The following is a 24639-nucleotide window of genomic DNA, read 5'->3' on the forward strand; positions in this document are numbered from 1 at the left end:
ATTTAATGCATTTTTTTTTCCTTATAAGAACAAAAGACTGGCTGTGTAAGTCAAGAAAGATTACTTAACGGCTGCATATGACAGGATGGAAGGCAGATTTTCTGTTTAGTAATGAAGTGATAAGTTAGCTGTATAAAATAAAAATAGGTTCCATCATCCTCTCCCAAATTTTCAGTAGAGAAATATGAGTAATATTGCAGGGACAAGGAAAACTGGATTTTGGTACCACTCCTACCATCTATTCTGCATATTAACTCATCATATTAAATACAGAAACAGCAGAAGGAGCTGACGCTGTCAGCAGAGAGGAGAATCCAGGATGGTGTCTTCAGGAAATTACTCAGCACTAGGTTAAAATCACACACTTCTTATCACCTCTGAGCTCTTACAATACTGAATAAAACAGCCTGCCTGTTTCAGCCTGAGGTGGGCATTCCTCTAGGCTGGCTGGGGATTCTGCCTCATAAAAGGTCCTGTCAGCTGGCCAGGCTCCAGTGTGAAGGGCAGTGCTTCAGAGATGTGTGAAGGAGAGAGAGCCCCTGAAACTTCCTCAGGGGTGCAATGAAACTGCCCAGTCCAGCAGAAGACCAGATCTGTGCAGCTGTCTGAGCTCAGGGAGACCTAGGCAGTCGCTGCTGCTCTTTGGCCTCTTTTGGCCACTGCTTCCAAAAAAGCTACTTGGAGTGCAGCTACAAGTTACAAATATTCTTTTTGTATATTATATGCTTGCTAAAAGTCAGTTTGTTGAATTTTCCTGTAAATGCTTCTTACCAAGATCTGGTCTGGAATTTTCCTCTACAAGGCTTAGTGGGAATAAGGGGAGGAAGATACACTGGCAGAGGAGAGTACAGCTTCAGCCAGGAAAAAAAATGGGCTTTTGTGACTGCTTGGCTACTTACTGGGTCATATTTTCACACAGGCTAGGATACACATTTGTCTGAACTTAAGCAAATTATTTAGACAATACTTAGATATTACCCAAAATATATGCTCAGGAATACTACAAAGGAATGGAAAAAATATTTAACAATGGAACTGCCCCTTCGCATCTGGAGATGAGATGTTTTAATGAATAGATTTGTAGCAGCAGTGTATAAAATTACTTCTGAATTTTAACGTAAAACCCTGCAATTTTTCTGTGGTTAAAACTATGAAAACTCTACTTTGACCATAATCAAACACTTGTTGAAGGTAAAATCTATTCCATGAATGTAAGACTTGAGTTACTACAAAATGCATCAGGAGTGTAATTGAAGAAAGGTACTCTTAGTTAAAAAGCTATTTGTAGCTTTAATAAACCACTTGAGAGAACAAACTAACAAATGAAGTACATATCCCGTAGGAGGGAGAATTCATATTGAAAGAGAGATTGTTTCACTTTTACAGACACAGTGAGGTTATTAAGTTATTAATGGGTTATTAAGTAGATATGAATGTGTCAGGATAATGGAACTATCAAACTTTGAAGTGATTGAAATTGCCATAGATGTAAAAGATTAGCACACTTGCAAATTGTCAGGTAATGTGGTTTAATATGGTTAATTCTTAGTATCTACAAAAGATATTAAAAAAACTTCCGAGCAGAGGGTTAATGACATTTTTGAACAATGAAGTAATTATCCCTGTGACCATTGCTTTTAGAAATTAAGGTGTGTTTATATTTGTTATTATATTATTTATTATTAATCTTGAAACTGCATAACTATGTTGTTAGAGAAGACTTATTTCCATTTCCGCGGGCAGGGCAGGGCAGGGCAGGGCAGTGCGGGCAGCCCAGCACAGCGGCTCCCCAAGCCTGCTGCAGGCTCTGCGACCGCCACGTGTGCCCGCGGGCCGAGCGGGGCGGAGCGCACGGCGGGCGGATCGCAACGGGGCGGAGCGCACGGAGGGCGGATCGCAACGGGGCGGAGCGCACGGCAGGCGGGGCGGGGCGAGGCGGGGCCGGAGGGGAGCGAGGCGGGCCAGAGCGCACGGAGCGCACGGCAGGCGGATCGGATCAGAGGGTGCAGGGCGGGGCGGAGCGCACTGCAGGCGGATCGGATCAGAGGGTGCAGGGCGGGGCGGAGCGCACGGCAGGCGGACCGGATCAGAGCGGGGCAGGGCGGAGCGGAACGCACGGCAGGCGGGGCGGATCAGAGGGTGCAGGGCGGGGCGGAGCGCACGGCAGGCGGGGCGGAGCGGAGCGGAGCGGAGCGCAGGCCGGCGGAGCGGCCGGAAGGGGCGGGCGCGTCTCCCGGGTGACGGGGCCGAGATGGCGGCGCGCGAGGCGGCGGCGGAGCGGCGCGGGCCCGGCTCTGGATGAGGGGCGGCCGGAGGCTGCGGGAGCGGCCGCCTCGGCCCCTGGAGCCCCGCGACCCTCGGCGAGGCCTCCCCCCCGGGGCAGGTGAGCGGGGAGGGTCGGTTCCTGCGCCGCCGGGTGCCGCTTCCGCCTTGCTGGGCAGGGGCCCGGCCTCGGCGCCCTCCCTCCCGGGGCAGAGCCGCCCGCGCGGTTCTCCCGCCGCCCGGCCCCGCCGCCTCTGCCCGACCGGTCCGGGCCCCTTCGGGGCGAAGTGGGGGGATCTCTTGGGCTGCGAAGAACGTGAATTGGCGGTCCGGTGGATAGGCAGCGTTTGGGCATCAAGCGCTTGGCACCCCGTGGGAAGGGGCGAGGGCACACGTCCTGTCAGAGCTTGTGGTGGGACAGCATTGCTGGGGGTTGTCTGCTGTTTACGCTGACGGGCAGATTTAATAATATGTAGTGTGAAAATTTCTTAGCACACTTTTAAGTATTTAAGAATCTCTAATAGCTCACAGAAAAATTAAGTACTATCTGGCATCAGTGCTGTCTTTAATAATATTCAAGCCTTGGCTGGTCAGTGGAATGGTAGGACACTGCTTTTTGGTCATGAGTTTACAGTATAAGTGCCTGAGTTGCATATCTAATGAAAAATGGCATAGCTTACTGCTTTATAGCTCTGTGGAAATACACATGTGCACTGCAGAGATTTCTTTAGGCCTTCTTGTCAGTGTCATTGTTTATAAATAGCTGGTTCTCCTCAAGACAGGCATCGCAAGATGATTTTGTAGTAGTAACAATGAACGTGATCATTTGTTGTCTCTGGCATTCCATGTAGTTACAGAAAACTTAGGTATAGGATGGCAAATAAGGACTGAGACAGAACTGGGGTCTCATGTACTCTGGTTCTATGTCTGAGAACTTCAGTTTTGTGAAGTGAGTTACCTGAATTAGTGCATTATGTAAAAGATGTGTTGCAAAGGTGAATGAAGTTACAGTGTAGTCTCACAAGATTGCATTACTTTAAGATGTGTTCTGTGTGCTGCTTTTCACAAGACAGTGATTATATATATAGGTAAGGAATTGTCAAAGAATAACTGATCATTCAGTGGACATAAACTTTCTATTTCAACCAATATTGTCTTGAAGAGTAGAATTTATTCTAATTCCGAACAGAAAGCTTCAGGAGCTCACATTAATGAGGCTGTAGCTATATTCAGTTTCTTGGAGAGGAAGGGGTGAGATGTGGTGGTATTGCTACAGAAGTTTTATGGCTCTGGGAGTAACATGTTTAAAAAAGAGTTGAAACTCTGTATGTTGTATATCAGTATTTGGTGTCTAGAAATAACTCGGGAATTGGCTGCTGTCACCAGGTTTTGCTGCCTTTAATTAGAGACGTTCTGCCTTGACTTCCAGTATCTTCTGCAGTTTTTGATAGTATCTCTTTCTGGATTTGAGTGCCTTGGATGGTTTCACTCTGCCTGTGATTAATGTGAGTGAGCTGTCTTCTGTCCCAGCTACTTCAACTGCCTAATTAGGGTATTTGCACTAAAAGTTGGAACATCAGTGTTGAAACTACAGTACCTCTACAAACATCCCACAATAACTTCCCTGCAATTAGATAGAAGAGATGCCTCCTGATCTTCTGTTCTGATTCTGCTTCTCTCCCTAATGCCATAATAGCATGGCTTTAAGGTTCAGTGATGCTGCCACTGAAGGTGTCTATTTATTAAACCCAGTGGTCAAGACACATGTGTTCCCAATATTATGTTTCTGTGTAAAGTGATGAAAAAAACCAAGAAACCAAGCAAATCAACCAGGAAGAGGGCAGTGGGACCTCTTATTAGGCTACAGAATCATGTTGCTGTCTTTGAAATGCAGGAGGTGCTCGTTTTGTCTTTCAGTACCTGACTGAAAGCTCTTCTTGAATCATTACGTTGTCTTTTTTAAAATACAAAGTGTCTTTATACATCTTGTAACATACGTGATTTGGAGGAGGGTTTGTGTCCTTGAAATCATGTTTTTTATCTCTATCTACCAATCTTAATAAAATTCCATCTCTCTAGAAATCTACTTCTGATCTTTAATTGACTGTTCACTTATGTAGAGCTTCATACAAGATCAACTTTTAAGAAATTCTGTCCTTACCACTGAAACTTTGCTAGGGTTTTATCTGCCCTTTGAGGCAGATAACACAAAAGCACTACTGAACCAGTATGGATTTTTGGTGCTGACAAATGTAAACACTCAAGGCTGTGTTAATCTTTTATACTAGGAAATGAACTTCTTGTTTTACTTTAGAAGGGTGAAGGGGTTTTTTTTTGTCTCCTTATGTAAATTGGAGGGAAGCCTTTCAGTATCAGACAAGTTATTTTAGGCATCATCTTCTGGTTATTTATCTGGCTGTGTTTGGTATGGGCTAAAATCACTGATTCCAAGGTGTGTCTATGTTTACATTCCAGAGTCACAGGTGAACTGATGTGAAAGAAAGCTGATGTGGCAGTAAAAGATGAGTTCACTAGAAGAAAGCAAGTTTCTAAAATAATTTTAGTCCCCAAAGTGACTTTATTTTAGAATTGTTTGTCTGTAGAAATCCTGTCTAAGTGATATTTGTGTGCACAGTTAGATTATGAAAGAGGAAGTGTTTCTCCAGGTGTGCTTATTGTACAACGATAAACAGTGAGAGTCTTGCTTATTGCACCACAGTTGAGTAACCAGTCCACCTGTGGGTGGACTATGCTGGCTGCTGTCAGTGAAGTAGAGGTGCCAGGAGTTTTAATGAGACTATTGTTGCAAGCTGTAAGCAAAATAAAACTGTTCAGTTAAATGCTGAACTTTACTTCCCTTCATTCTATTTCCCTTATGGGACCCTAAAATATTTAAGTTTCCTCATTCTTCTGACTTGACTCTAAAATGTTTAACATCTTGTGGCTGTTGTCTGTTATTCCTTTCTGTGCTCACATTCCGTGTGAACACCTGTTGTGACTTTTTACCAGTGGAAGGCAGTATGAGATACACAAGTCAAACTCCAGCTAAATTTAGTGTCTGTTACAGAATTGTTGAGTTGACCATGAGTATTATATTGATCAGGATTTATGTCTTATTTGCTTGTTTATATCTGTTGTAATGGAAGTTCATTTGACCCTCAGTCTCATAAATGTAACAAAGCAATTCCAGTAGTGAGAGAAGGAAATCTATCATGTTGTAAATGGGAAGCTGAGGCATGAGGTGTGATATGCAGAAGGATGCATCAGGCTGGCAGATAACTGTCACCAGATTTTCTGAATTTTAGTCCAGTGTTTCACATTTGCCTCTATCTGTTAAGAAATGTTGTAGCATTATTGATGTAGCATTGCAACTTTGCATTATGTCTCTGTCATCCTGTGTTACAATTGACTGCTGGCAGTTGTAGTTTCTTTTGGGGTTGTTTATCAAGGAAAGGCTTAAGAAAAGAAAGATAGATAGAATGTTGTGCCCTGCCATTTAGCATTACATTGTTCAGTACTTTTTCCCGGGAGAAAGAGAAGATACATGGCTGTGCTTCTTTCCAGTGTCTGAGAAAGATGGACAAGAAAAGGATGAACACCTTGTTTCACTTAACAAGTTTAGTATAATGGTATAGCGTGAATTAAATTTGCAGTGAACTGAGGAAAATTAGGGTTCTGTGTACATCTGTATTCATACAACCACTTCCAAATATAAAATGGTTTACCCTGAGAAATTTAATTAACCTAAAATCTCCCAAGCACAGAAGAACCCAACCCTAAAAGGCACCAAACAAAACTCAAAATTTTTAGCAAACCTTTAACTTTTCAGGTAGTGCTGTTCTTAGAGCAACAATGCACATATTTCAAGCACTGTTTCAAACAGAGGGGAAAATACTTATCCTTACCTTGAGACAATAATTTATTCAAGATCGTATTTTAAATTAATTTATTAAAAATAATATTAAATTTATACATATATACTACTTCATATCATAAATAGCAGTATCAAAAACAGCTACATAGAGGAAAGTTCTTTTTGAAGGTAAATGATTGCTAACACTAGTATGGCTGGCTGATAGCATATTGTTGGCAAAACTCTGGTTGTGCATCTGACAGTTTATGGTGTATGGAGCTTAACTGGGAAGAATCAGTGCACTGCAATCAGTGTTCAGAAAAGAGACGGGTGAAACAGTGCTCGTGTCTTAAATCACAGAGTCACTAAAGTTGGAAAAGACCTCCAAGATTATCAAGTCCAGCCTTTGAAGGGCCAAATTCTAGCTCAGCTGAAATGAAATGCAGGTCTATCACAAATATGGTTAACTGGCAATAGATCCCATTGTAACTCTGAAATCTTTGCCTGACACGTGGAAAGTGGAGAGGTTCAAGTTATCTGAGTGTCATGGGGAATAATGGTAGCTATTGAACTCTTCCAAATGGGCATACTGGTGATACTGGAAGTGTAATCACTCTTATATGGGAATGACCTGTGAAGTGGATTCACTTTTGATGATTAGTTCTTGTTAGCAGAGAACTTCACTGTTATTGAGTCAGTCCACTGACTCTGCAAGCCAGAGTTCTTGTGAATTATGTTTTTTTCAGTTAACTTTATATTGAGAGCTCAGTACAGTATACAATTTGATATATGAAAAAGTGGAGATGGGTTGAAAACTGGGCTCATTTATATGTACACATATAAATATGTATATTGGTAACTGACACAGTTGAACATTGTTCTGCTTTTAGTTTCACACTTAGTAATCTTCCTAGTTCCTTGACTTTAGGCATAAATAGTATTGAGTCTGCAGAGGTTTTTGGGGGCTTCCTAAAACAACCTTCTTAGTCAATAGTTAGGAGTTTTTTAAATTTAGGGTCTGTCTGTACTGCCCAGTGTAGCAGTTAGCCTGAACTAGGGAAGAGCTTTATTCTTGCTAACACTGAGTACTCTTCTACTCCTTCCCTCCTGCCCACCAAGCTGATAAAAGAGTGAATTCTGGTAGAGTGGAGTGAGCTTCCTTTCAGAAAAGATGTACCTTTATAACAATTTCAGCAGGTCACATGCTCTTCATGCCTCAAATCCAAGCAGATAATTTCTAGCTGCTTCTCCTAAAAAACCCCATTTTCTTTCACCAATTCTGTGTTAGTTTGCAATAAATTCTACCTTTAAGATAGAGAACTTTCCATCTTACTACTATTCACTCTTCTTTCACTAACTTCCATTATTTCCTAATCATTCAAATTCTTGACTGATGCATTCTTCTGTCATCTAGATATTGTCAACATTGCTCATTCTGAAAGGTAAGGAAGTGTTTGAGCATAATATGAAATGACAATCCAGTCTTTTAAGCTAAAAGCTAAATATGTAGGACAATGTCTGTTCTTGCTTCTTTGTGGGAACTGACTGCTTTCTAATTCTGTCAGATGAAAAGCCAATCCAACCTGGTATAAAGTTCTCTACATTTTTAAGTCTCTTATGAAATGAAATAAAATAGCACAAATGTTGAAGTAGAGGTGATGGGTGCCCTATGAAGCCTTTCTCCTGAGCTACAGCTCCATAGTGCAGTCTGTAATTTGGTGGGAACTACTGACCTAAGCCTTCCATTTTGCAGTGAAAGGCCCTGTTTGTTTAGTAGCCCCTCTATGATTTTTCAGTAGCAGAAAGTCCTGTTCTGGACAATATGTAAAGCAATATTTCCAGTACTGTATTGCTATTGTTTAATAGTAGTTACGTTATCTAGCAAATGAGCACCAATAAAAATGCATCTATGCTCCTTGAAGCTCACAAATCCCATTATGTACCTTTTTAATAAAATCCTCAGGACAGTATTGGAGCAGCCTACCTAATGATCCACCTTCCTGACTCTTCCTAACTTAAAGCCTGGATTATAAAAAGTGATTTAAATGCCATAGCATATTTGAAATCAAGCTGTCCTTCCATGGAATACTCATGGCCTGAGGAAAATGTCACAGGGCTGCCTTCTCTTCTCACCAGGAGGTATGTTAAACTTGCAACAGAAAATGTGGTTACAAGTATAGATGTGTATAATGAGAAGCTGTTTGTGATGCCTAACCTCTTATTGTTTACTCTGACATGTTCACTTGTGGAAGAGAAAAGAAGTCCTTGAATTCTAAGAGCTTTTTCTGAGTCAGCCTGTAGCTATTCAAGGTGGTGTGTTGAAATGATGTGGTATGATGAGTATAAATTCTCTAGATTATCAAATTGTCACTTAAAAAATAACTACAAACAGGAGTGGCTTCAGCCAAAGATGAATATTTTCTTTTCTGTGTTTGCTGTAATGATCCAGTCAGGCAAAGAAATATCAATAGCTCTGTGGGTTAACTGGCGCAGTAGTTCACACAGGATGAAGAATCTTTCTTTGATGATGATTTTTCAGTGAGACTAGCTCTAAAATAAGGAATGTTTGTTCTCATCATACATTTCCATCAAAATGGAAGGTAAATTTAAACAGCTAGTTTTGGAGTTTCACTTAATGACTAAACCTATAATTTGTATGTGCAAGACACGCTCAAGCGAGCAAGAACCTCTCTCTGATGTTTATTCTGTTTTACACTGCCAGGGTTCAATGCCACTGGTAGTGTCTGGAACAGATCAGCTGCACAGGCACTGCAAATGGTTGCCTGTGCTTCCTCTTTAAGAGTGTCTTTAACTGTGACTTCTCCTGTGGTTTTGTGCTGTTTCTTTAAAGACCATGTATATTAGATGCTTGTATTATTTACATCAGTGAAATATCCAATAGTAGGCAGGTAGCATCTTTGCTCCAGGTACCTGCTCCCTTTCCTTGCATTAATACAGCTTCATGGAATGGTCCTAGCTTAGTAGCAACTAAGGGAATTGTCTTTAAGTCCTGTATAAAGATGTATAATCCTCTGCATCTAACTTTTTTCTTTTGCAGGAAGGGTTTCTTACCATGGCCATAACACAGTTTCGACTCTTTAAAGTCTGTACTTGCCTGGCAGCAGTGCTTTCTTTCATTAAAAAGTTAATATGCAGGTAAACAATTTAATTTGATATTTAATTTGGTTACCTTTTTCCATTTTTCAATTACAGGTTCTTGCACTTCTGCCCTCCTCCCAGCACCCAGCCACACTTTTACCAGTTCTGATTTTACTAATTGCAAAACAATCAACACAGATGAAAACTAAATCAAATTAATTCTTTAATTTGTGTATTTGTTCAGAGTTACAAAAGTCTGTAGTGTATTTGTGAGTGTATTTTGTTGTATGGTAACTGAATGAGGTTTTGTAAACAGCTATGACAGGGTTTTAAAATGGCTTTTAAAACTATTCCATGTCAAACTTGAAGAAAAGCTGTGCTGTGCATTTAAGAACAGTACTTAGCAAGTGATACATTGTGTTTTAAGAGATTCAGTTAGTGGGAGCATCCACCCTGGCATAATTCTGTAGGCTGTCATTACAAATGTTGGCAATTCTCATCCTGTTTGTCAAAAAAGTTGCCTGAGACTTCAGATTCTTCTGCCTATTGAAGATTCTTTCAGAAGTTTGGAGGACAGTGATTGAAGTTCAAGGAAACTGCTTTTTTTTTTTCTTTTTAATGATGAAGAATTTTTGCACTCTTAAGTCATATGTGGTGTTCTTTTGAGTTACAGACTCATGAATGCTGCAGTGTAATACTTAGAAGCAATCTGAAAACCTTCAAGAGTTAATGTGGAGTCGTAGAGTTCAATAATACAGTAGTAGAGTACAATAGAGGCAATTCTTGGCACTATGCTGTCATATGAACTACTGTGCCCTGCCAGTTTTGTAGCATGTTGTTTACATAAACAGCAATCTAGAGAAATGTATTCTCTTTTTGTGTATGACAACTACTTTCTCAGTGAGGATTAAAGCATATGCAGATTATGTGGTAGACACAAAATAACTATTTATTTCCTCTCACCTTTACTTATTCCAAGAATAAGAGGAAGCTCCTGACTTGTTGGTAAATTCACTACAAATCTAGTGAAGCATTAAAAAGATACATTTTTATGCTGCATACAATTATATAGATGTCAACCTTAGTTCTGTGATTTGAATTCCAAATTACAGTAATTTCGTGACTATAAGGCACACTTCCAGGTGTCAGCAAATTTCCAAACTTTGTCCATACATAAGGCGCACCGGACTATAAAGCGCACTTCCGGGTTTTGATCAAAATTTTAGTCAAAAGGGTGTGCCTTATAGTCGTGAAATTACTGTAAATTAAGAATACTTGTTCAAGTTCTGAAAGAAGTCAAAACACTGAATTGATCATAACTTCTGTATTATGTGGATCCTTCATTTCTCTAAGTGTAAAGATATTTTTAATAAGCAGATAGTTGTTTTCTAAGTGTAGTGACAGTATTTTCATCCTTTTTTCCAACTTCTGAATGAACTATAATCTTGAACAGCTGAGAAACTGCTTCAGAGTAGGAAAACCTTTCTTTGCTGAATAACAATTAGTTGAAGAAATGAAAATGTAAAGTCTTTCATATAAGCAAGTCCCTGGATCGCATTAATTCAGGCCAATAGCTACAGATATTTCTTCTGTTCACTGTCAGCTGCAAAGTGTAGTTTGATAAGTTTTGTTTTCCTCTAATGCACCCCTCCGTATAACTATGCCTAATAACTAGCAAATGTGATTTAATTAAACATGCATTTTAATTCAATGGATGTGAGCTAGTACTTACTTAGATTGCATAGTTCACATTAGGTTTTCATTTGAACAAGTGCCTGTAGAGATTGTACAACTTTCTAGGCAGCATGGAGCTTACATACAGTACTAATCCTTTCTTTAGTTAAAACTTTTCTTGATAAAAAACAGACTGCCTGAATACAGTTTTCAGGAAATGAAACATGTAAGTATAAAAAGAGATTAAACTTCCTTCCATTTAAAATCTGTAGTTATCTTCAACTGAGAAATCTGGATGCTGCTTATTAGTAAGGAGAAACAAATCCAATAATTCTTGAGGCATGTGGCATTCAGAGCAGTGATCAGTATCTAATGATGGCTGTGGAGCAGCTGTTCCTATAAGCATCTTGCTCCCTTTCTAGAAGAAGTGGAGATCTGTACCTTCCTTGGTGCTGCTCTGTGTACCATATTCTTTCAGATGTTGTGTGACAAAAGCTCTTTCCTCCTACTTTCAGCCTTCTCACTGTTACTATTTTGACTTGATTAATGTTTGTTACAAACCACTTGGTAATCTTCTAGATCATATGGAGAAACTCAGTGCAGAAGTGATGGCTTATAATAGTATTAAATGTAAATAGTGTTTAGGATGTATGTTGTAGAGGTTTGAAAGAGGATGTTTCTAAGCTTGGTTTCTTTAGAGGTATCAAGTAAATCTCGTCAACCAAAAGTTCCTAATGTGTTTGAGGGAACACTTTTTTCATCTTCCTTTACCCCTAAATCTGCTGCTTTTCAACTTAAAGGAACAGCTTATAAAGGAAGTAGAGTTAATTAAATAAAACTCGAAAATTTGATGATAGCACCTGACCTTCCCTAAGGAGAAATGTTTGGTCTAGAGTAGAAAAACTATATCTAGTCACTTGTCAGCATGCAGTGGTGGTGATATTACAAGCAATTCAGCTAGTCAGTTGATAGTGTGTTCTCTAAGACTAAAACTAACGGATAGAAACTAGAAATTGAAGTTTATTCTCATCAGTAGTAAGAAAAAGCCATTAGATTTTTCCAAGCTTCATAAGGTCAATTACATGAGTGCTTTGCTGTAAGAGCTTACATTCTTTGGGAAAAACATAAGTGTGAGCCTCAATTGCATTCTGTTGTGTTGTAAGGTGTTAAAATACAGTGAATGTCAGCTAGGAATATTTTAATTATTATTCTGGTCTTTGAACGTTTCTATGAAGTAAATATCTAGGTGGTGTATTTGCAATGCATTAGTGTTTTCAATTAAAATTATTCTATATAGTTGCTGAAAATGCATTGGAAGTCTTCTTTAAGTAGAATCATGAATTGAATTAAAGCTATTGACTTGCATAATCTCATACTACCTCTGTTTAGACTTTGAAGAAAAAAGAGCTCTAGAGGAGCTTTCAAATCAAGCAACTCAGAAAGTTTAAAATTTAAAACAAACAGAAAAATTTCTCATTTTACAATAGAAATGGTTGTTTGGCAAATGTAGATCACTACTGCTTGTTTCATAAGCTCTGACAATCTAAAAATTATGACTAAATTATAAAATTATTATTGGTCCATTTTCATATTTCTCAGAAGTATTTCTCCTCTATTTCACTGCAATTAGAAAAGTAAATTGCACTTTGATATTCTTGTGAACACAACTTTCAATTAATGATGAAATTCCTTTGCTTAGCAGTCTTCTACTGACAGTAGTTAATACAAAGGTAACTGAAGCACTGAATGTTTTAACCATGACTATTTTCAGTAGCATTGTTCTCAGTCTTCCTTTTTTGTTTTTTTTAAACTTAGTGCTTATGTTTTCAGAGCTTGGAGGAATCCTACATTTTTTTTTCAGGTCTGGAAGAGGGCGAAAATTAAGTGGAGACCAAATAACATTGCCAACCACAGTGGATTATTCATCTGTTCCTAAGCAGGTAATTGTTAAAGTGGTAGGTGACTTAATCCCTTAACATGGTGATTATACAAGTCCTCCAATATTGGATTGATATATATACACCAAAACATATATATTATATGTGATATAATATTAAGTATATATCTCAACAAGATATAAAAAGACAAGTTTTTACGTGCAGGTAATATTAGCTTGTAACATATTCTTATATTCAGCCTGAAGTAGAAGACTGGTCTTCATGGGATGAAGATGCACCTACAAGTGTGAAGATTGAAGGTGGCAATGGTAATGTGGCTGCTCAGCAAAATTCTTTGGAGCAAGTGGAACCTGATTATTTCAAAGATATGACACCAACTATAAGAAAAACTCAAAAAGTAAGTATTACACTTTCAACTAGACCTATGGAGGGTTTTCTTTGCTTTAAAATAAAAGCAAGTAAATTGGCAACTTACAGAAGGTGCTTTTGGTAAATGAGAGTAGATACTGGTGCATAATTTATCATGTTCAGTGTTAAGATCTTTGAGATCTTAACAAATGTGATGCTATCACATGTTTACGTCTTTAGTCTTCAAGTTATCGGAAACTTATGAATAATTTCAAACTCTAAAGATTCTGGGAAGTGTACTGTGTGAACCCTTTAGTCATTTGTGCTCATATTTGAACAAAGACGTGCCATGTCTTGCTCTACTTAAGTCTGAGGGAGCAGCCCTGCTGTTTCAGAGAACAATGGTTATTATGTTTCACCAAGTTATATTGGGGAGGCTGGAATTAGGAAACTGATATTTCAGAATAACTTGTTCTTCAAATGTCCATTTTTACTATGGAGACAAGACAGGAGACCATCTCTACAGGAGCATCAAGGCTGTAAATAAACACTGATTAAAATTGCTGGTTTTGTTTCTATGTGCAAATCTTTCAGTTGGGTCAGGTCTTGGAGTCAACTGGAAAACCCTCACAAGTACTGGAATAGGTTACCAGAGAAGTTGTGCAGCCTTTCTCTCTGGAAGTTTTAAACCCCAAGTGGATAAGCCCTAAGTACTTTCATCAGCCTTAGAGTGACAGTGGTTTGAGGAAGAGGTTTGATTACAAACCTTCTGAGGTCCCTTCCAACCTGAATCTTCCTGTAGTCCTATGAACTGAAGGTGATACTGGTGTCAGCTTTCTGGATCTGCAGTATCCTAAATTCCTAAATTCTAAAGATTCTTCTAAAGATTTTGATCTCCCAAAATCTGAGGAACAGAAGAGGTCTAAGGAGAGGTAAATTTCTCCTTTATAGCTACTGATATTTTTTGCCTAATAGAATCAACTTCAGGTTCAGAACGAAACTGAGGAAGAGTCCATGCTGTTTGAGTACTGTACACTGGGTTTAATTTAAATGTATCTCTAGGGATCACTGCAGGCACTGTAAAGAACATCCCTGTTAACCTGGCCAAGTTAACATTCAGTATGAATTAGTGTTTATTTCCACTGAATTTGAGGTACAGTCTACTCATGTCACTCATCTATACTCACCTATTTGGAAATAGAACTTCAGTCAAATAAGTCTGTCATTGCTCAGTAAGATTGTCTAGTCCTGTTTCCTTTCTTTTTCCTTTCTTGGATTTCCTTTCCTAGCATACAGGCAGTGGAACTGTGGATCTGCCTTGTTGGGAAGCAGCAGAGGCTCAAAGTAGACTGAAAGTTTGTGGCTTGAGGTCAAGACAAGTGAGAAGGATATGTGATCTTGGCAACTGATTTTGGAAAAACACTGTTTTTCAGCCAAACCAGTACAGAACTTTACTAGTTGATGTTGACAGAATTTGCAGCTATTGAAAGTGCACAGATACGTCATTGGAGTAGTTGAGAGAGCTGAGACTATGGTGCAGTACAACTGTGCAGACAGCACTGTCCTCAAAAGTGGTACCTTAAACTGACCTCTCACAGAAGCAGGATTTCTCCAAGCGATATATCACATAATTGGCAGCTTTATGAGTACTGGGAGATGTGACTGTTTGATCTGTGATTCTTTGTGCCCAATCTCTGTCTTGATACAGTCACAGGTTTCTATGTGACTCAAGAAAAAACTGCGTGGGGAGGAGGAGTTCTTGCCTTTTGCATTTAGCATCTTTCACTTACAAGTTCATTTGCCTGTGCAGTTTTCAGAACCTGTCCAGGTTTAAGGGACAGTGAGGTGTTGAGTACTGTACACTCAGTACTCAGAGTTATATGAACACCAAGGAATCTGGGCCGTGCTTTGATTTACCACTTTTGTGTTGCTTTTTTTTTAATATTTTCAGATAGTTATTAAAAAACGAGAGCCTTTAAATTTTGGGATTCCAGAGGGAAACACGGGATTCTCTAGCAGATTAGCAGCTACACAAGATATTCCTTTTATTCATCAATCTGTAAGTATGCTCTAAGTATTGATCTTGTATTTGTCAGTTAAATGATGTTCTGTAGGGGAAGGAATAGTCTGCCTCAGGTGTGCATTGTGGGAAGTAAGGGGAATATCTGTGGAATAACTGAAATAGTTTTAAAATGGAGTGAAGAATGAAGTAGTCCAAAATGTTCTGTTGAGAAACTTTACAGATTAGTGATAAAAACGTAAGAAGCTTCCATATACTTACATGCTTCCAAATCTGCTAAAGCAATGAATTACAAGTTTTGGATTTTACACAGTGAGTTGCTAACAAAAGAGAAGAAGGCTTTTTTGAAAGCCTCCGAATAAATAATAAACTTTATTATTTATTTACTTTGTTATCTTGGACCCATTTTTAACTGCTTCTCTCTTTCTGTAGGGATTGTAATGTAGCAGTCTCCTTATTTTTGGTCCTTAGCCTTTGAAAAAACTTGTCCAGTTGCCTAACAGCCTGGCCAGTTAGCAGGAGATGCTCCCTCCCTTGCCCTTTGCCTTTTTTAACAGTGCTTCTCCTTTGATTAACATTGTGCGCAAAAGGGTACAGGCAGGAAGCAGTACAGAATGGTCATACCACCTCCTTGCACTATCCTTTATGAAAATAGTTCAGGAAAGGACTTTTAGTTAGTAGAAGTGTCACTCTACTGATACTGGACATAAAAATGTGGATGTACATGTTGGTTTGTCCATGCAACTGCCAGAAGTCTGTTACACTATCTACTCACATAATCTGCTCAATTTATCTTCCTCTTGCTAAAAATGCACTCCACTACTTCCTTCCTGCCTTTGTCCAAAAACCCTTTGACAACTGAAAAAACTCAGTATTACAGCAGGGAAGAATCATGGACAATAAGATGAGAAGCACTGCCATACTCTAAATATTTCTGTAAGTCTGAAACATTAAGGTTAAAAATAAATGTTAAGGAAACTTTGCTGTCATCCAGGAGCCACTCTGGCAGTCACAACACCAGTGTTCTATCTAATTTTTCCATATGCTTAGAACTTCTCTTTTGTTTCAGCCTGAACTGGGAGACCTGGACACTTGGCAAGAAAATACGAATGCCTGGGAAGAAGAGGAAGACGCTGCTTGGCAGGCAGAAGAAGTTCTTAGGTGATTGAAATTACTTTAACACTATGTAAAGGTTTTATATGTAAAAGAATCGCATTTGTTTATTTGACACCTTTCTAGTAAGAGCCAAGAATTGTTAAATGCCTCTTAAGACAAATTATTTTTCTGCATCTAATCTCTGTGTAACTGGTATTCAGCAGAAGACATTTTGGATCTAATGAATTTAGTAGATTACATAGTAGGGGAAATCTGAAAATCCCTGGAACAACACATTAACACATGTGCATGCAGGAGCTAAAAAAACCCAACCCCAACAATGCCCCACCAATCCCAACAATTTATTATGTTCAGATCACATTACTTAAGTAAAATACCACTCGATGTCCTTATAAAAAGTATCATAACCATGTGCATAAGATAAAAATAGTTCAGGACAGAAGGTGAAGTGATAAGTGTATGCTTGGAATCCCTGTAGGAGCTAGGCTATTCTGACTTAACTAAACTAGCTGATAAGGCTGAAGGTAAAATCAGGGTGTTGCACAAAGTGTGAGTATTTCAGCCGTTCAGTCTGTGTTCTTTTTTTCTTTATTTTAAGGAGTATGGAGGGTAAAGAGATGCAAATTGAGTTTAAGTTAATCCTACACAATGATTTGAACAGGTAGTGACTTACAGTTGTATCAAATTTATTGCTTGCTACATTGTCAGGTAAGTAGCCTCAGATAGCTTTAGCTTCCTGGGCTGCTGTAATTCTGCGCACTAAATCACAAGTACAGGGCTTCCATGGTGCACTAGTGATAACATGAAAGAAAGACATTATATATTCAAAAATAATTCTAAGGAAAATAGCTATTGTAGAGAAAAGAAAAGGATTCTGATCAAGTTATTGTAATGTTTTGAAAAATTTACTTTTTCAATCTGTGAAATAAGACAAGAAGGAATTTACCAGCTCACTTTCAATGTTCTAATCATAATGAAAATTGGTTCCATTTATTATCTCTGTCAGTCTTGCTCTGCAGCAGCTTAACATGTGAGAATAGAATTGTAATGCAAATATTTTTGTAAACTTTATCTGGTGACTATGTGAACATTCTGGTCAATACCTTACTTGTCTTTTTTTTTTTTTAAACGTCATTACAGTTTCAGGTCTTCTACTGAAGTACAAGCTTTGTGACATGAATGATGTGCTTTTGGGCTGGATTTGTTCTACAGATAATACTTTTTCCTATATAGAATATCAATAGACACAGTGAGATCTTTAATAGCTAGAGTGCAGTCTGCTGAGAATTAAAGACAATGAAAAGACTTTTTTTTTTTTTAACTGAGAAATGAAACAGCTACTTTTGCTAGCTGTGCAGGCTGCGTTGTATTTACTTAACCATTGCCACAGTCCATTGCAGCTGGTGTTAGGACTGTCAAAAGTAGTACTCAAACTTTCTAAAGCAGGGATTTGGCGTATATGAATTAGCTACTAACAATTATCTGGTTTATTCATGGAGTGTAAAATTTGTGCAGTGAATATTTCCGTGGTGCTCAAAGTTATATTTTTGCCAACTGTCAGTTTCATGCTCTAGAATACTTAGGAAGAGAGATCTCTTATATGATGATAACAGTGGGATTTCCCAAAAGCTTTAATTTTTTAAAGTGTCATGGTATTGGTTGAACTATCCTAAAGATTTCAGCCTATCATCTTTACTGTTGAAAAGGTTCAACTCAAATGGATACTTTTCATCCAATTTCTTTTTGGCCTCACTAAAAAGTATCAAACTGCAGTTGTTACAGAAGGAATATGTGTCTAAATATTTCCAGTAGGTAAAACATGATCAGAACTCCAGCTGTCCAGATATACAATTTGCCCAGTTATGGCTGGCTGCCTCAATACAGCTGGTCATTATGTAAGCTGTATCCCAGCTGGGTGAAGTAAAGCCTTTGTTTTATTCGTGACACAGAAATAACAATGTTTAGCTGTAAATGCGTAAAGTCCTGACTGATTTTTAGCAAGATTGATAGAAAATCCTCTCTGGGTTTAGTTTCTCCTGCAGTAGACATCACTGGCCTTTAACATCTGGTATTTAATGTAAAACTTAAGTATAGTATTAGACAGGCTTGGCTCTGCTTTCAGCAGTGTAGTAAGGAAGTTGTATGAAATCTCTTCTTAATGGTGTAAGTCTCCATCTTAATCTGGAAAATGATCTGAAGATCCTGTGGCCACTCTGGTGACCTAATGCCTAAGAGTAACATTTGAAAAAAACTTGTATAATATTTCATACTGCCAAACAGAGGACAGAATCCCCCTAACATTCCAGAGTGTTAATGCTGACTATAATCCAGTGGTGCTTTTTGACAATGAAATGAGTGTGCAGAAAAAGTAAGGGTCTCCCTTAGCCTACTGTGTCTGGTACATGTTGGTGCTCAGTAAGACCAGAATAATGTTTGTGTAGTAGTGGAGTGCTGATCAGCCATGCAGAAATGGGCTGTGTCCTGCTAATTAGCAGTGAAGGCTGTATCCTGTGGCATCTGGTGAGTTTATGAATAAGCATAACAATTGAAAAGAGCACATAGAGTAAGTCAGATGCTCCCTGGAATTAAGGATGCAGAAAGACAGTGCTGAAGAGTAGGCTATCAGAGCCTGAGAAATTCCTGTAGTGTTTTTTTCCCCATTTTCCAGCAGGTTCTGGGCTATGATGAAATGAAATTTTCCAGCTGGTGATGAATTGGTATAGTGGATGATAAACTGCATTTTCAGTTGAGTTAGCTGGAACTTTGTTTCGTCTGCAATTTTTACATACACATCTGCAACTTCAGACTTTATATTACCAGTGGAGATTTTATCCTAGAGGAAGCAGTTAATCTCACACATTTTTAGTTTATATCAGCTCTTGTTGGTATTTTTGTTGGCCAGTTGCGGTGTCTGAGGCGAGGTGAAGGTTTCTCTCTGGGCAGAACTGAATGCAGGTTCCCAGACAGCAGAGGGCGTGGAACCACTGCTGTGTGCAGGAACTGTCTCCTGGGGGTCATCCCTGGGAAAGAAACAGGAGCTGCCATGATCCCTCCCTTCAGAATTGATATGAACAGCAACATTAACACCACATAGCTTTTTGCAACTTTGCTGTCTCTATATATGGCTGGTGTGCATAGAACTTCTTCCCTTCTGCATCAGTTCCGAAATGTGGGAGCTGTGAATCTGCCACTATAATGTGGCAAATACTATTACTCTGCATATTGCTAGACTGACAGCTCTGTCAGCTGTCAGGTAGAATGCACAATAGTGGGTGACACATTCAAACCCTAAATAACCAAACCAGCAAAAACTTAGAACTTCTGAGCTACTGCTGAAAGCATTAGATAGATTTTTAGTTTTTGCTCTAGGCCTTACAAGTGTCTTATACTCCCACTGATTCACTTACTCTGAATCTTTGAGAAGCTAGTGGCTTTTAAATTGCAGAATAATTGAACAAATACTACTGCCTAAATCTAGACTGGATTGGGTTAGATATTATGAAAAGGTTCCTAACCTAGAGGGTGATCACTGGAACGGGCTCACCAGGGAAGTGGTCACAGCACCAAGCCTGCCAGAACTGTGTGAACAACACTCTGAGGCATATGGTTTGATTCATGGGAATGGTCCTGTGCAGGCCAGGAGTTGGACTTTGATCCTTGTGGGTTCCAGCTCAGAATATTCTACAGTTCTAGATTAACCTGAAAAGAAGGACTTCAGCACAGTAAAAGAATGAGTGTTTTGAGCCTAATGACAATAGATTGAAGGTCTGTTTTTATTAGTTATAGTAATGTATATATTGACAGGAACTTAAGGTATGACCTTGCTGAAAATTGATTGTCTGTTATTTTCTTTAATTGCAGACAACAGAAGATAGCAGAAAGGGAAAAAAGAGCAGCAGAACAGCAACGAAAGAAAATGGAGAAAGAGGCACAAAGGTTAATGAAAAAGGAACAGAACAAAATTGGTGTAAAACTGTCCTAACAGAAACCATGCAGCAGTGGCAGTGCCAGTGAAAAGAGAATTTTGGTTCCACAACATATGTATTGGTATTGATTCAACCATTTCTAGGACTTCAACACACTGCTTGGTTTCAATGCATTCTTCAGGTCATCTTGGAAGCCAGGATTTTCCCAAAATATCTTGAACTACTAGTATGTAGTTCTTGAAGGAGAAAAGCCCCACAGAAAATCATGCCTTGATGGAATGTCCTGCAATAGTTCTTTTCCATCACCCTTCTTTGCAGCAAAAGTGATTGACAAGGATGTTGATTGAAAAACACTCTTAATGAACAGCTCAAGCCTAGAGAAAAGAATGTAAATATTGAGTGGTGGGAAATCTACCTGTAATGTCTGTGCTTACCTGAAACATGTAATTAAACAGTTTTAAAGAACCCTTTGCTTCCTGCCTGATAAAAAAGTCTGCTTTTGCTCTTTTATCAAAGTATTTGTAAACACTTAAAAGTTTTCCATGGGAGATCATATTGACCTGTGTAGAAGAAAATAACTTATTATGGATGACCTGCAACTCAAAATGTGCTCCTGATGGGTTATGCAACTCAACACTGAAAGTGGATTTCTTGTCACTTTGTCACTTGCAGCTTCCTGTGCTCACGTTTACATGTGACCCTGCAATGGCTACCAGCAGTGGCACAGTGGCATCACTACACAGGAATGTGGTGCACCTTTCCCACAAAGGCTGACTTGACTGTAAAGGGAGCATTTTAATCACTTACTTGTATTGGTAAATTTGTATTTCTAGCAGAAATTCTTATATTTCCTACAGATAGGAGTCCTCACACCTTATAGTTGTTGCATAGTTAGTGTAATTGAGAAAAAAACTCATGTCTTCCTGCTAATAAAGCTAGTGTGAAAATTCTCAGTTCAGTTACAAGCACTTTTCAAATTCCATTTTTTGCACACTTAGTGTCTGTGTTTACCCTGGTAAAGTGTGAATGGTAAATGTGCAGTAGAAGGCAACAGTGCTTCAGTGAAGAAGTTCAATGTCTGCTGGAAAGAGGTGGATGGAGGAGTGCTTCCTTTGTCCAACCCAGTGCTTCAGTGAATGCTTTTTCCAGTTTCTGTTGTGTGGGTGCTATTATCCCTGATTAATGGGTTGTATGGATTACTTACCTTATGACAGATAAGTGACATCAGCACATTTTGCACGTGGGACTTGTTTCCTGTTCATCCAGGGGACTGCACAGGAAGTGTCAGTTTTAAGAGAATGGGAAGGGGAGGGAGGGGCATGTGACTAGATCTTTCCTGCCTTCAAAAATAGAATTTGTAACTAAGTTCTGGTAAGTTCTGGCTCAAGTTTTGCTTAGAGTATAAGTAATTGAGAAAACAAGATAGTAAGACTTAATTTTAGTGACTTTAGTCACAGAAGTTTTAAAAAATGTTAAGTAAAATTGTCATATAGGTTCAAATCTTGCACAAGTCAACTGATTTGACAGCAATTTTCAGGTGTCAAATTTTAAAATCTGTTTTGAAGCCAACACTGCCATGCATGTTTTCTGCACAACTGTTGTGGCAGGAGTGGAATGGATTAATTCAAGTGCAGACTTCAGTGCAGTATGGCAAGCCAATCTGCTCCTACAACACACCTCCAAGGTATTTGACAAGGGATCAGAGATGAGAAAGTTTATGAATAAGCTTTAATGACAATGTGTGTTTGTCCTTTTAACAGCACTCAAGAAGCAAGGAGGTACCAGTCACAATTCTTACACTATTGCTGACGCAGGGCAAGGAAACTGGCTGTCTAGTGCCTGTTTCAAGTGAAATCTGTTGGAAGCTATGTCTCATTTTTTAGAAAACTAATGATTATTGTTGCTATTTTTGTGGGAATATAAAATAGATGTAAATCAATACTATTTATTAAAAATAACAACAGGTGGGCCAGTTACTAAGTTGCAAACAAAGCCCCTGAATACATCATGAAAGCAGATTTGACCTTTGAGCCTTCAGCCATTTTAAAAATCCTTGAGTTCTGCCACCTTCCCAGTTCTTGGGAGTGCTCCTTCATTGCTTTTCCCTCCTGCTGTGTACTGTTTTGCTGTTCTTCCTTCCATCGACCTGCCAAACTTGAGCACAGCTGCTCTAGAGTTTCCTTCCCTCTCTGTCCTGTGCTGACATGGTGCCAGTATGGAGGACACTGCTCTTGGAGGAAATCTCTTAAATGGTGATAACCCATGGACTATCATCAGTTTCATCTTCTTCCTCTGCTCTCTCTTCTTTCCTCCTTGCTATATCTTGATTTTTATGCTTGATAAATATGAAAACACTTTTGCTAAACTTACTGAGGCTGCTGCTCTGATACTACCTTTTCCATTGGTTTGAGTTTCTTGAGGATCCTGTATACCTCTGTGTACACTTCTTGTCTTTCCTTCCTGCTGCCCTACGTTCCTCCATTTCTCTTTCATATTTTGGTTGTTGACCATGTGCTATTTTTTTTTCCTTTCTTGGCTGAAAGCTGGACTTCATTGCTTTCACTGGTATCCTTGACTGTGGAGGATTGACCTGCCAGGGTAACTGAAAAATCATCCTTTCCTTGACTGTGCTGTAGTTGTTCATGCTTGCCACGTCTTGTGTTCATTTGTCTGGGGTTTTGGAGCAAAATACTCACTCCTTATATAGGGCATATGTAAAACAGTGCTAAATAAGTTTCTGGAGTTTAAGAGAGTTGATTTGCAGGGAAAGGAAGGAGAAATGTGTAATTATAAGTTAGAAACAGCCTTGTGAAAGAGTGAGAAGAGGCAACAGGCAGAAATTCCACCTCAGTGTGAGGAAGAACTTCTTTACTGTGCAGTTGAATGTGCACTGGAACACATGGCCCAGAGAGGTTGTAGTCTCCCTCCCTAAAGATACTGAAGAACTGCCTGGATGCAGTCCTGTACCATGTGCTCTGGGATGACCCTGCTTGAGCAGGGAGGTTGGACCAGATGACCCACTGTGGTCCCTTCCAACCTGGTGCACTCTGTGATTCTGTGGAGGACAGAGATAAATCTATGGTGAGAAGGGGGTCAAATAGCTGAGCCTCAACATTTTCAGCAGCAGGGTGCGTTGGGTGCATCTTAAGATGAATATGAAAGAAGGGCTTTTTTTGTTCCTGGATTAGAAAGAAAATGTCTCATGGAATTATGAACATGCATCCCTTCAGCCCAGGAAGGAGGTGACTTGGTTCCTATGCCATAAGCCCAAATTCAAGTGTCCACTATTTTACCCATAGTGTATGACCTGCACATCCTCCTCATGGATGTGGGTATGAGCATTTTCTAAACTAAAAATAAAAAAAGGATGGGAGTTTTTATTGAACTGTTTGGAGGCTGATGGTCCTCCCCTAGCTGTGTACAGCACCAGTGAGATTCAGGTGAGACATGACTAAGACTTAAGTGTAATATTAGAGGGAAAAAGCTAAATTGGTATGTTTGGAGCAACAACTGGCGTATCCTCTATGGATTGTGGAACAAAGACCGAAGTCTGGGACTGGTGAGGTACAATTTAGGTGTGTTCTAACAAAGGACACCTTGAGCTGTCTATGTCCTTGAAGTATGGAAGAGGAAAGGTGGAGGCTTAGAAGCAACCTGAATTTGGACAGAGATCAGAGCAAAGGCTTTTATCAGTAATGTGATCAGAATGCTGTCACCTCTTGCTGAGCATAGTAGTTAATGCCTTATGAGAGTTGAACTGACTGAAGAATCTTAAGGGCAGAAAGAAACTTTGACATTGTTCTGGTTATGAGATCAGCCTATTGGCATCTTAAACATAAGTAGGTTTCTGCCCTTTTGTTGCCTCTTGCTGCAAAAACCCCCCACGCAGTCACCTGTGAATGTATCTAGAACTGAAGATCACTTTTTCCTCTAAATGATGGTGCATTTCACTGTCACTCAAAGCAAACATCACTTAAGCAATAATGGCTGTGAAAGAAAAATCCCACATTGTAATGCAGTTGGTAACATCAGGTATAAAATACTGCTGTCTTGGTCCTGAACAGACGTATTTCGATGTAGGAATAATATTTTCTGTAATGTGTTTCAGTCCCAAGAAGAGATATTCAGGAATTATGAAATTCCATGGTTGTGTAAAATTTACATTAATAATACCTCCAATTGGTAATTTTGGCCCTAGTGTCCCTATAATTTAAAAGCTTTTGAAAGTGACATTTGAGCAATCCACATTGCAGCAGTATCACAAGGCAAGCCAGATGGCTGCAGGCACCCAAGAAGGTGGGACAGCACGGAAGACAAAATTATGGCAACGCAAGCAAGATGCTCTCATGTCCATCTCTGTTAGATGGGGATTATATTACTTCAAATGATCTGTTAGAGTTATCTTCCTTGATGTAATGCTTCATGAAGCCTCTGGAATCTCTA

The 24639-nt window shown here is 39.2% G+C and overlaps 1 protein-coding gene across 2 annotated transcripts; it reads left to right on the forward strand.

Annotated features, from left to right (window-relative positions):
- Positions 1 to 2214: 2214 nt before the first annotated feature.
- EBAG9 (estrogen receptor binding site associated antigen 9) lies at positions 2215 to 20661 on the forward strand. 2 transcript variants are annotated; one of them, XM_033065012.2, is made up of 8 exons: positions 2278 to 2383; positions 8079 to 8254; positions 9174 to 9271; positions 12750 to 12828; positions 13025 to 13183; positions 15086 to 15193; positions 16224 to 16315; positions 20132 to 20661. In XM_033065012.2, exons 3-8 carry the CDS (start codon positions 9189 to 9191, stop codon positions 20250 to 20252), a joined length of 642 nt encoding a protein of 213 aa, XP_032920903.1. In that variant the 5' UTR covers positions 2278 to 2383; positions 8079 to 8254; positions 9174 to 9188; the 3' UTR covers positions 20253 to 20661. The 2 variants fall into 2 exon arrangements, with proteins under 2 accessions (XP_032920911.1, XP_032920903.1); XM_033065020.2 differs by lacking the exon at positions 8079 to 8254 and having other exon boundaries at positions 2215 to 2383.
- The last annotated feature ends 3978 nt before the right edge of the window (positions 20662 to 24639 follow it).

Source organism: Catharus ustulatus, chromosome 1 (genome assembly GCF_009819885.2).
Source record: "Catharus ustulatus isolate bCatUst1 chromosome 1, bCatUst1.pri.v2, whole genome shotgun sequence".
Taxonomy (NCBI): domain Eukaryota; kingdom Metazoa; phylum Chordata; class Aves; order Passeriformes; family Turdidae; genus Catharus; species Catharus ustulatus.

Excerpts from the sequence above, each read along its gene's own strand:
- EBAG9 (XM_033065020.2), top strand. The coding sequence starts at position 9,189 with ATGGCCATAACACAGTTTCGACTCTTTAAAGTCTGTACTTGCCTGGCA. Across the intron at positions 12,829-13,024 it reads ATTCATCTGTTCCTAAGCAG|CCTGAAGTAGAAGACTGGTC; the intron begins GTAATTGTTAAA and ends TCTTATATTCAG. Across the intron at positions 16,316-20,131 it reads CAGGCAGAAGAAGTTCTTAG|ACAACAGAAGATAGCAGAAA; the intron begins GTGATTGAAATT and ends CTTTAATTGCAG.